Genomic DNA, 13,566 nt, shown 5'->3' on the forward strand with positions numbered 1-13,566 from the left:
TTTTATTGGTATAAAATTTGGGGTCAAAGTCAAATATTGGAACTAGTTCTAGTATCTTCAGCTCCCTAAGAATGACACTCTTGAATATTTGATATGAATACATTATGTTTTTGGAGCCTTGGCATGATTCTGATTAGTGCCAAGTATAAATGGTTCAGTTCCATGGAGACTGTTTCCAATTTCTCTAAAAACTGAAATAAAGGAAAGGCACCATTTAAAAAAAAAAAAAAAAAAAAACTTTCCTTACTGTCAATCATTTTATTCTCCATGACTGCATTAATTGACTAAAGTTTTCCACTCCAAAAGAATGCATTAGTCCATTAGGAATTCAAATATTATAACAGAACCGTTCTATATGAGGTACCTTCCTAAATTGCAATATGTTTAAACATAAAATAGACTTAGGATGTGGGAGAGGTGATATTTTCTGGAAAAAAAAAAGTCTAATCATAAAGTGTTTTTTCCCCTTTATTTTTGGATAAAGGCACATAAAATTCATTTGATTTGGACCATTTTGAACTTTTTACTCTTACCACCAGGGGGCAGGTCATGCTAACTATTGATTTAGTGGATGCTGAAAGGCGCATAAGTCAATTTTAGACAGAAGTATAAAATTCCGTAAGGGTTTCTTCGCAGACTCTTTAGGAGAAGAGCTGTTGAATTGTTCGAAGTGTAATTTTCACACTAATTATAAAAGAAACTACATAATTACAATTTCAAGCTATTAAATACTTTGAAATTAATTTTTGTGAACTGTTTATTTGTTCCTTTTTTATTTTTTAATTAAACATGGTTTCATTTGAACCGAAATTATAAATTACTCAAAGGAAATTGAAAATAATGGCTTTCCACATGTTCTCATGTTTATAGATCAGTTTCTTAACAGTTATTTCAAGTTAGATTTCAAATATCTTCATTAGAAACAATCTTCAGAAGAAATAATCTTCATAAGAAAATAATTCACTATGGAAACGTTAAAAAATGCAGATATAATTTAGAAAATTTTTGAAGGAGAAAATTGAGTTTACATTTATTGGAGGCACACTGCATTTATTTACAAGTACACATGATTCCATATTGACTTTGTTGTCCATTCATTTAATACTATTGATGATAAGCTATACAAGCTTTGTTGGAAATAAGTGTGAACTTCTCAGGTGCATAAACAATGTCTTTACTTTCCTCCACATTTATTTTCAGTGTCCAAGCAAAACCTATGACCCACTGATTAAATCCACCCGAGATTTTCCAGATGATGTCATCAGTTTCATAAAGCGGCACTCTGTGATGTATAAGTCCATATACCCAGTTGCAGGAGGACCAACATTCAAGAGAATCAATGTGGATTACAGACTGACACAGATAGTGGTGGATCATGTCACTGCAGAAGATGGCCAGTACGATGTAATGTTTCTTGGGACAGGTAAGCTAAAACTGGATTAGGATTTTTTTCAAAAGGAATTTTTCATTATTAGACAAAGAGAAGAAAAACTTCAAAAATATTTATTGTTCAAAATCAAAATGAGTAATTATTAGATAAAACCTTGTCAACATTTCTTAAAATTATGTAGCTTTTAATTGATAATCATAAATATCTCCGAACTTCATATTTGAGATTTCAAAATGTATTTGACAGCAATGTGCCTGCTCTACCTTACATGCTTAATACATATTTGTTGAATGATTTTGAACTAAAATTAAACAGGTAGGGCAAAGCAATTTTTATTTTCAAACTTTGCCTTTCCCTCTCTTTACAAGTATATGCCCAAAAGATTCCTTCACCTGATTTTGAGAATCACTAACTTAGTTGACTTAAGATAGATTTTCGAAAACATTAAGCATTACTTTGTGAAGGTCTTTAAATAGAAAGTTCTTGGAGATTATCTTTCTTCTTGAATTTTGTGCATTGAAATGTATTTCATAGACTTGGTTTTTAAGCCCATTGTATTTTCCTTTGCATGTCAACTCAATAACTATGAAATGATTAAAATGTTTTTATAAAAAGAAAAATTTAATCTCAAAAAAGGTAAAAGTATTAACTAATAATGTCATGGAAAGTCTAATGGCAGTAAAAATAACATGTATCATTAAAACAAAAGCACTGTATTCCATATCATGTTATATAACTTAATGGATCAAGCATTTCATAAAGATTAAAAATTAAGAATTTTCAAGAAACAAAACTTTTTATTAGAATAGATATTTAAGAGTTCAAAACAATTTTAGAATAATTTTATTTTTAAAAAATATGGGTCTTATAGAAGTTAGGTTTATTAGGAAGTATGTGTGTGACGGACTCACAGGACTTTTGTCATCGATTGTCAAACCTGATTATTTTCCAAATGGCAATTCCACAAACCAGAAAAATAAGGGATATTCCCAAGACAACAGAGATAGAAGTTAAAGAGTCAAAAGTAGAATTAATTAGTTGCTATTAATTCCCACAAGTTTGACACTTAATTTGCACCCTCCACCCAAAACTAGGTCTTCAGCAATTCACTGCAATGAACGTCAGTTAGCCACTAGGTGGTACTATCTAACCTTTACTGAGAAAATTCTAGACCTGCTAAGATAGGCTTTTAATTTTGATATTTGGAAAAATGTACATTTAAAATTCTTTAAAATTCCCAGAGTTATTTAAAAACAATTACATAATTCAGACTATTTTGTGCAAACAGGATCTTTACTATATACGTTACTATACTCCAACCCCAGTGCTCAGAAGTTTAAAAATGCCTATATTGTATAAATTAAAGTGGGATTGTTTTTTCTTTTTCTAAACTCTTCTTTTAATTTTCTTTCTGTCCTAACCTTACACCTCATGGAATTTCAATGTAAGATGATGTATTTAAGATACCTCTTTTAAAGGTCAATTTTTGGTTTGCATTATCAACCTTGTATTAAGTTGACGTTAAATAATTTTAAACAAATCTTCCATTTCTCATCTATTAATAATGATTCTGAAGATGGAATACATTTGAAGAGTGAGCTACAATTTCCCTCAGATAGCTGCAATGAATTTTTTGTTTATTTGGCAATGTTATTAAAAGAATATATATCTGTCTTCCATGAACTGGATATAATAACTATTAAATAAATATATATTACATGGAAGGAAGAGAGAGAACTTGTTATTTTAATGTATTGTTAACGTTTTAAGTTAAGGTTCAAAACATTTGCTCTACCCTTGTTAACATTTCAAACAATATTTAAATTAGACATTATATATATTACTTTTGTTAAGAATATACTCTGAATATGCATCCTTTAATATTCTCTCTATAAATGGGTGTTCTACTAGCTAAAAGCTATATTTTAGGAGGACAAAACTTATACATTAAACTTCATTTCATATATGTTTCATTTAATCTCTTTTTTGTAAGGCATTTAAAGAGGAGGGGAGTAATTTGAAGGTTTCTGGGAATATGCTTACCACTGATTTTTGAGATAGAAACAATGGGATCATGCGTTATACTTTTTTTTCAGACATTGGAACTGTCCTCAAAGTTGTCAGCATTTCAAAGGAAAAGTGGAATATGGAAGAGGTAGTGCTGGAGGAGTTGCAGATATTCAAGGTAAGACTTAGTCCAGAGTTCCAAGAGAAGAGATGTTGAAACTGAGTAGCCCTTGTTATAGGGCACCCTTGTTTTAATACATCATCACGTTTCCCAGAGAAGCCTTTGAAATTAGCTTTCTTAGTTTTCTTTTCCCGAAGCAGTGGAAAAAGTTTTATAGGCGACTAGGAATGGGACTCACCTTCCTCTGTAGCATACCGCTGAATTCAGGGCTCCCGGGATTGCCTCTCATTACTGCATTCTCTAAGCATATAGTCAGACAAATTGCCACATTAAATGAAAGCCTGGGGTCTCTTTTACTATCCAGATGCTTTTCTACTTTATAAATTTTACTTTTCAATTTTTTCCTCAATTGAATTTGAGAAAACTAGACCAGTGTATAAATCATGTGTCCCTGCTTTTCTGTAAGGAAATTAAAAAAATATATATAGGTTGCATGATACTAAGTCTTCATGTATGCTAAATTCCTCTCGCCCGCCAAAAAGAGTTAGTAGATCTAGAAGAATAGTTCTCCAGATTTGGAGAATGAATGCCTTTGACTTTTAACAGTAACTCTCAACTGTGGCATGTTTTGTAAATCCTCAGTAAAATTAAGTTTACAATTATTTGCTGATAATAACATTTGAAATGCTTTTTTGCTTAGAGAAACTTTTTAAAAAAATATGCTTTGTCTATTAGAACATTTTTATTTAGACTGTTTATTAAAATGGATTGTTTCTATGTCAATATCTAATGCTTTAAAAGAGAATAAAGCCCTCCTCTGTGAGGTGCTCAAGTTAATTAACATACTGAGTTCCACAGGATCCTGTTTACATTGTGATGATAATAGTGGTCAAGGAGTTAACAAGAACAAGACCTGCTATCTGGTGTCTACCAAAACAAAATCTTGGGTGGTTCCTAGGGGAAGGCCAGATGTCAAATATAAGTGTGAACCCAGAGGCCAAAAAATACAGTCCCTGTAACACACATAGTTGCATTAGAACAAGTCTCATTCAATGGTGTTAGACAGTGGTCAAGAAGAATTACTTGGATTCTTCTGTTAAAATTACATAATGACCAGCTTTTGTTTTCTTTTCTCATTTTAAAAACAGTTTTATTGTGGTATAATTGAAATACAACAAAAAACTGAATATATTTTATGTATATGATTTGATGTTTGGCCATGTTTTTAAAATTGATAACAAAAAATGCTATTTGATAGAACTTTCTCACTGAAATTTTTTCTTTAATATATTTCTTTAAACTTTAACATCTGGTAGTCCTTGTCAATTAGTAAATATGAGCTGGTGCTAAATGAAAAATAGCAGAAAGATGATAGGTAGATGGAAATTTTTTAAATCATCTTGTCCTTTTTCGTTTGGTAGCTTTTTTGTTCATGTTTCTGATTTTATCTTGTATGCATCAAGCCATATTTTCTACAAGTAAAACTAGCCTTAGTTCATATCGTGAAATCATTTGCACCAGTATTGTATAGTGTTCCGTAAAGAATGTGGTCATCCACAAGGAGCACTATAACTGTTCAAAACTCTGCTACTTAAAACAACTTTTTGAACCACTGATCTAAGTAAGAGCAGAAAGAGGTAATAAATAATTACAGAGATGTTCTTGTCAACACTAGTTTGACTTATATGGAAGCCGTTAAGATAAGCAGATTTAGAAGAACACTTGTGAGTAACTGGGAACAATTTTCAATGCAGAGTATTATTATGTATTTAGGTCACTTATCTTTAACAGGATACTATAAATAATGATTTTTATCATTTCTGTTAAGGTACAAACACTAAATTTTGAAGAAAATAGCAAACAATAAGAACTTTTTTTCCTTATGTAATAGACTTGATGTTTACTTCAGTGATATGTGGCATCAGATAAAACAACATATTGTTTAATATAAAAACCTGTTAATGATTATCTTTATTGACATTTAACTTCTTTTTTCAGCACCCATCGATCATCTTGAACATGGAATTGTCTCTGAAGCAGGTACTTTTTAACTTCTGTATGAAAGTTAACCGCAAAAGCAATGGGCTGCTTGAATCAAACTTTATTTGGAAAACAATCCATTGAAATTGGAAGTTAAATTTTAAGAAATGTAAAATGTTATTTTTTTCTCTTGTAATTCATTAGAGACCATTGTTTCAGCCTTGCCTTGGGAGAAATTGAGTTAAATTTCATTAATTGAATGATGCATTCTCCCTTTCCTTTGGATCTTAAAAACTGAACTCACTTTCCTAGTCTCATGAGAATGTCCCTCTCTCAAGCCCATTAGACATTCATGTAGAATATCAACCCTAACCATTATAAAGGGTTTTAAATCTGGGAGTCTAGGATTTAGAATATGAACTGTGGTGACAAACAATCCAAAAGTCAACCTTCAACATGTCACATAATATCAAACTCTCAGAATCAATTTCCTCAACAGTGAAGTTAGAAAAACAATATCCACCTCCAGAGTTTGTTGGGAGTTTAAAGAGGATGCTTCATGTAACATTCTAAACAGAGAGCAGACACACAAGTGTAAAGTAAATGGTAACTAATTATAATAACAGTAATAATCTTTAACATGATTTCATAACTCTCTGATGATATTCCAAATTGTAATTGATTCAAGAGATTCAGACTGCACTATTATTTCTGTTTGCACCCCCAATATTTAAGAAAGCCATATGACATGTTCAATATCAAGGTGTTGCTAAAATTGTCTTAATCTATTACAGTTCCTATGGCAGAGTGATTTTTTTAGAAAATGATCTAAATAGTTTTCTTCTTCAGGTCTTTGTCATTTATTTGTTCATTCACTTATCATTTATTTATTGAAGGCCTAAGGTGCTTGGAGGGTACATAAATGAATGAATAACACAGCTCGCCATTAACCTCCAGAAGCTCACAGTAGAGCTGAGAGTCAAAGGAAGATGCTAACACTGCACAGTAATAATAGGGTATATGCTAGAAAGACAGAGACAAGAAAGGGGCCTAAAGAGAGCCAGAAGGAACAGGGAAAGATAACTGAAAGACGAGACATACAACTTGAATTATGAAGGATGTCCTACTTAACCAGATATATTAAAAGGAGAATGGAATGTAAGAGCATGTGCCAACCAGAAGGGGAGAATCTTTGCAAAAGTGTGAAGAGTGAGAGACCGTAGCTTATTGTAATAAGTGTGTGTACAATTAGGTTATGGATCATATGTGTGTTCAAAGGGGAGGAAGGCTAGAAATGAATCTGGAGAAGTAAGACAGAACAAGATTAGACACATCTTTATATATCCTCCTAAGAAGTTTAGTAGCATATCTTAAAAATAATGAAAACTCCTGGGTGCTTTGGTAATGCTCACCTGTCGTCCAGCTACTCAGGAACCTAGAGTGGGAGGATACCTTGAGCCCCGGAGCTCAAGTCCAGTCTGGGCAACATAGTGAGATCCAGGCTCAAAAAAAGAGAAAAAAAAAAAAGAAAAAAGCCATTGAAAAGGAAAACAAACAAACAAAAATACATTAATGATTAAGCAGAAGGGTATTATAATAAGATTTTCTTTTTAGAAAAATCGGTCTGGTGCGGCAGTGTGGAAGATAGATTGGGTACTGGGGTAGAGGTGGGGGTTGTTGGAAAACAAAATCAAAGCCAGCAGAAATAGGACACTTACAAGTAATCTAGGAAAGAAGTGATAAGGACTGAAACAAAGTCAGTGGCGGTAGAGAGGGAGGAGACAAAATAGATTAGAAAATTCTGTATGAGAGAATGGAAATGAAGTGATGACAGACTGAATGTGAGAGAAAGAAGATTCAAAGACAACTCCCAGATTTCTGTCTTAGATGACTTGGTGGATGAGGGTGCTGCTCTCCAAGGTAGGGCAGGAGGAATAGATTTAGGGGGGTTATTATGTTCATATTTATACTGTTTTCAAGATATGTCTAAGTCTTTTGTACAATATAAAAGGTAAATAAATAAGAAGCAAAAAGAGGGAAACCCAACATTTAATGCAAAAAAAGAAATCACAAAGGAGACAAATGTCTTAATCTGAAATAAAGAGGGAGAATAGAAAGTGGAGAAAGTTTCAAGGAATATATAGTCATTAGTGTCAAACAGTATAGAGAATTTCAGTAAAACAAATACTAAACAGTGTTCATTGCATTTAGCAACTGGGAAGTCTTAATTGACAGTTTAATGGATGCTAGAGGTATAAGACCTATTTCTGTAAGTTGAGTACTATGTTATTATGCCGATACCTATTTCTAACATGGATTTCCTTCCTTTAACTCTTGAAATGGTCCACTAGAGTGGACCATGAGTTCTTTGGCACAGATTGTGGCTTATTCACTTTTATCACCCCTCCTCCTCCACCACTACTACCACAGATACTCAAAAGAATGTATAAGGGAAGTAATTCATTACTTTCAGGACTCATATTGAAAATGTGATCTTATTTGCTGGGTTTTTCAGTATCATGCAGCCTTGCATTTTTGATATGGCATCCCTCAAGCCTGTTTAATACTTTCTTTCATGATAACAAATACTCTCTCTCCCACTAATAACTCATGTTCTTTCAAGGATCAGTACTTCAATAACAAATGAAACAAATGAAATGGTTAATTGAAACCAGGGGAATGCTTTATAAATTTATTTTCAGTCATCTCTTATATAAGGAGTCATGGGAAGTCTTGGGAAGACCGTGAGCTTTGTCTATAGCATCTGTGCTGGACATAATCTCTCAAAGTACATTTTCTAGTATTGAGAAAGGATTTGACATCTTAATTCCTGTCTAGCAGCTGGTTTTTGACCTTCTGAAATTACTGCCAAGCTTGTAGAATGCTGTCTATTTCAGCATCAAAATCTTCAAACTATCATCCAACCAGAATAGAAATGATTGACTTATTTTACTCCTCATTATGTTTCTGTACAAGTGTTTACAATGGGCAGGACACCCAGAGAAACAGATTTATATGTATTATGTGATATTCAAGAAAAGAAAATTCTTAAGACTAGTCTGAAAGATCTTCTAATTCATTTGTTTTACCCGATTTGCAGCAACAATTGTACATTGGTTCCCGAGATGGATTAGTTCAGCTCTCCTTGCACAGATGCGACACTTATGGGAAAGCTTGTGCAGACTGTTGTCTTGCCAGAGACCCCTACTGTGCCTGGGATGGAAATGCATGCTCTCGATATGCTCCTACTTCTAAAAGGTAAGAGGCACATTGAGTTAGTATAAAGCCCTCCTTTCTACAAAATGAATATCTCACATTAATGCCTTGTCTTATAGTTTAAGTTAAAGAGAAAATATATACCAAACATGGCCTATGGAAGGAATATTGAAATCAAAATGTTGTTTTATATTTTTACATAAAATTTAATTTTGAAGGAGGATAAAACAGACGCTCTGAAATTCTGAAATATGGAACTTCGAACAATTTTAATAAATTGTTTATTCACTATTTTGCCTTTTTTATAATTGTTCCTTCCCTATTTCTTATTTCTAAATATGCATATACTGATGCCTACTGTTTTGCAAATAATATATAAATATATATGATGGTACAAGTACAGATTGTATAAAACCCACAGTGTAGCCCAGTGACTTGGTATAATTTTAGTTTTACTCTAATAATTATAACTTGGTCAATTTCTGCCACTCATATAATTAAACAACGAACATTTTCCTTACTGTTTGTAGTTCATTGCTTTGTGTTCTTAGAAATAGTGCTATTTTGAGCCAACAATTCCAAGCTAGGAATTTGTTCTATATACACATGTGCAAAAGTACCACAAAGTTCTATGTTCAAGAATGTTTATTTCAGCATTATTTTTATAGCAAAATAACTGCAAACAATCTGAATGTCCATTGATATGCTTGCCGCTAGCTAAATATATTATATTAATTAGTTTAATGTCAATTATAGTAACATTATTTTCTAAAGTATTCAAAGTATATTTTCCTGTAGGTGAAAAGTAAGCAAATGTATTTTTAGGTCTGTTTTCAAACTAACAGGCACATGCTAGTGTCATTACCACATGTACACTTTTTTCTTTTTGGAATTTTATTGATTTCTCAAATTCTGATTTCTAAGAAATTACGGATTGAATGTATAGTGCAATAGCAAATGTTACTTAAAATTAGAAAACATTTTATATTCCCTGAAACCCATGAATTAAATTGAAATGGGTACATATGATTATTAGAAATTACAAGTTAAAAGTCACCCACATTTTGTTATAGTTTTTGGCCAAGAACATACTCATTATAGTCTTTGGGGAATGCTTTCCTGGAAAGCTGAAAAACAAGAATGCTCATTAGTTGGTAATAAACCTCAGTGTGATGAATTGACCCTGTTCCTTAAGAAGCCAAGATTTAAAAACATTCTTGACCTTATGTACCTTACACCATCATAATTTTTTCTTCTTGTATTTCCCAAGACTGTATCTCTGATCTTTCAGACATGCCACTGTGATGTTTTCCCTTACCTAACATAATGTCATGTGAGCCAAAAGATGTGTATAATGGATGAATCTTGTCATCTGTTGTCATCTGTTCAGCATTACCCTCAAGGAACACTCTAGATATCACAGAACGTTTATTGGTGCTTTTCTGATCTCTGAAGTGACAAAATAAAATAGCCCAAGCAAATGAAAATATGCTGTAAGGGTGTAAGAACTTGCTTAGATGTAGCAGGGTTTTTTTGTTTGTTTGTTTTTCTTTTTCTTTTTTATAAAATAGTTACTACTTTATTTTAAGGAAAATGTGTGATGTAATACAAAAGCCATTGTTTAATATTATTATTATCATAACTACCAGAAAAACAATTTGAGCTACTCATCAGCAGATAGAAATAACAGGTAGTCTTTTATACCATATTGAACTTATAATTATATTTCAAGTTACAGTATTTAGTTTGTTGCTTAATTAAATCTATGCAATAATGAATCTTTCCATGACAAGGTGTTTTGTATTTGTGTATATGTTCCTATCCACTGACTGAACTCTTGTATATATTATTATTTCTCAATGACTGACTAAAAAAAGAGTTCCTAAAGAGAGTAACTAGCCGGGCGCAGTGGCTCATGCCTGTAATCCCAGCACTTTGGGAGGCCAAGGCGGGCAGATCACCTGAGGTCGGGAGTTCAAGACTGGCCTGACTAACATGGAGAAACCCTGGCTCTACTAAAAATACAAAAAAAAAAAAAAAAAAAAATAGCAGGGCGTGGTGACACATGCCTGTAATCCCAGCTACTAGGGAGACTGAGGCAGGAGAATCGCTTGAACCTGGGAGGCGGAGGTTACGGTGAGCTGAGATCGCGCCATTGCACTCCAGCCTGGGCAACAAAAGTGAAACTCCGTCTCAAAAACAAACAAACAAAAAAAGAAACAAAAAATAAAAAAACAAAAACAAAAAAAAAACAAGAGTAGCTATCCTTATTTTAATTATATAAAACCAGGATTATATTTTTATTTAACCTTTATTGTTGAATACTTTGTGAAAAATCAGAGAAAAAGAAGCACAGTTAAATAAAATTCATGTCATCTCATTGTCTGAACAGGATTGCTTCTATTAGGACCTCACTACCAGTGGTTTTTAAAATCAATGTTAGATTGATTGGAATATTGACTTGCATTTAAGTTGAGCTGTAAGACAAGCATAGAACTGCATCTGCTACTGTTGTTAGTGTTAGATGTAGCCTTTCTATATGATGGTAATCATGCTTGAGGTTCTAATCAGTGTAATCCCCTTTCCGTAGGAGAGCTAGACGCCAAGACGTAAAATATGGTGACCCGATCACCCAGTGCTGGGACATCGAAGACAGTAAGTACAGCTTCGATATGCTTTTTCTGTGATTTAAAATGCTAAGCCCATTCTTTTGTGTACTTTTATTATATGACTTAAACCATCTATTATCTGGGAATATCTCCATTTTTTGTAATGCATGTGTTCTGGAAGAGCAACAGGAAATTGTATAAATCAACCCCTGTCTACGTGCCTAATAGAATAATCCTTTGTTATATCATTATTTGTTTCATATGTCTTTTAAAATTCCTAAACTGTAGCCTTTGTTTCTTTTTACTACCATATCCATCCTTATAAAGTTTGAAAACTGCTATTAGAGATAAAACAGGATATAACAGAAAACATTTGGACATTTAGAGTAAACTCAAATAGACCTCCCAGAAGTCTGGTAAAAGTGTAGGTCTTATTTGAAAGAAGTTTTTAAGTAGCCTATACTTTATTTATATTCACCTATCAAATCATATATTCACTTAATCAATAAATATTTATTAAGCGACTTTCATATTCATGTAATTGTCCTGGGTATACTATGTGACTAAGAAACTCCTTAGAGAGCTTATGAATCTTTGGGGAAATGTCATAAGGCACAATTAGTGATAGGGGAGTTTAGTGAAAGAGAGGCTGTATTGTTTAGAAAAATGAATCATACAATAGAAGGTCTTGAAAGCCTGAAGGAGAAGGCCAGTGTGGGGGAGTAGAGAGGAGGCCTGGTGAGTGATTCTGAAAACAGAGAAAAAAAAAATCGATAAAAGTATGTATTCCAGAGCTTCAGTTACTCTCCACTCTCAAGCTCTACCTTCAGATAGAAAATATGTGCACATACACACCAAACACACACACACACACACACACACACAGACTGGTAGAGGAAGTGCACATTCATCACAATGTTACTGACCACCCCACCAGTGATGTAAGTAACCCAGATTTCATAATCTATAACTGGTGGTCTGGTAGTGTTTTCTTGATTTAAAAGCAAAACAGTTATTTTTAACTTATAACTTAATTCTTCTGAAAAATAAGCCTTCATCCAGATTAGTATGTTTGGGTTCTTGTTCTAATGTGTAGGTGATTCATTGTGATGTCCATTGGTTTAGTTACCAATCATTACTGTGAGATACATATGCAATTCTCTACACATGCATATGAAATGTATCAGGGATGATTATAGGTATTGAGGATATAGCAATGAACAACAAAGAAAACAACAACAGAATCTGTGCATTCACAATACTTATATTCAAGAGTATGTTAGGGGAGAGAGCAGACAATAAATACCAAAACAAGTAAAATAAATGCTATGTCAATGATAAATGTTATGAAGAAACTGACACAAAACATAGTTGCTGCCTAAGGCACTCACAATTTTTGTCTTCACTTTACCATATCCTATTCATGCTATAACCCACTGCACGCAGTCTTTTCTAATCATCATGATCATCACTCTATCCAATCCATTCTTATGAAGGTCACCGGCAATTTCCTCCTTGCCAAATCCAATGACCAATTTTCAGTTCTCATTTTTACTTAAGCTGTAACTCCCTCCTTTTTGAAACACTTTCTTTTGACTTCCATGCATTTGTGTGCTGGAGCCAGTTCATGTGGCCTCATATAAGTTGGTTGCTTAAAATTTTGAAATTTTGTGAGCTGATTTTAAACCACTGAAAGCTTGAATCAGTCAGACATGTTGGGAGTATTTACACCAGCAAAATCAGCAAGCACTACAAATTAGTTTTTTTGTTGTTTTGTTGTGTTTTCAGAGAAATGATGTTCCAGCATACCTATGTGCCCTTATACCATATCCTTCTGGTTTACCTCTTACCTTGCAAACTGTGCCTTCTGAGTGTCCTTAACTTTCCTTTTTGTCCCACCTTTTAAATATTGGAGTGCCCCGAGCCACTTTCCCATTCTCTGTCTACTCACTCTCTAATACTGTCTATTTCAACACTGTCAGAGGCTATTTCCCTCCCAAATTCATAGTCCAATTCTGAACTCACCCTTACATGCCAGACACAGACGCTTGTATGCCTACTAAAGAGCTCCACTTGAAGGCCTAATTAGCATCTGAAACTTATTCTGAGAAAGAATTCTTGTTATCTTCTTCAAGACCTATTTGTTCTGCAGACTTTCCTTTATTAACAAATTGCACACCATTCACCCAGCTACTTATGTCAAAAAGCAGCTAGGAGTCACTTTTATAATATTTTCTTTCCTT

The 13,566-nt window shown here is 33.2% G+C and overlaps 1 protein-coding gene across 1 annotated transcript in view; it reads left to right on the plus strand.

The window, feature by feature from the left end:
- The window catches only part of SEMA3D (semaphorin 3D), a 161,779-nt gene that overhangs the window by 132,000 nt on the left and 16,213 nt on the right, over positions 1 to 13,566 (plus strand). Inside the window, exons 12-16 of the mRNA XM_025380899.1 lie at positions 1,201 to 1,423; positions 3,487 to 3,575; positions 5,517 to 5,558; positions 8,599 to 8,756; positions 11,305 to 11,369. Coding sequence (XP_025236684.1) covers positions 1,201 to 1,423; positions 3,487 to 3,575; positions 5,517 to 5,558; positions 8,599 to 8,756; positions 11,305 to 11,369 — 577 coding nt within the window. The remainder of the gene's footprint in view (positions 1 to 1,200; positions 1,424 to 3,486; positions 3,576 to 5,516; positions 5,559 to 8,598; positions 8,757 to 11,304; positions 11,370 to 13,566) is intronic.

Source organism: Theropithecus gelada, chromosome 3, assembly GCF_003255815.1.
Source record: "Theropithecus gelada isolate Dixy chromosome 3, Tgel_1.0, whole genome shotgun sequence".
Taxonomy (NCBI): Eukaryota; Metazoa; Chordata; class Mammalia; order Primates; family Cercopithecidae; genus Theropithecus; species Theropithecus gelada.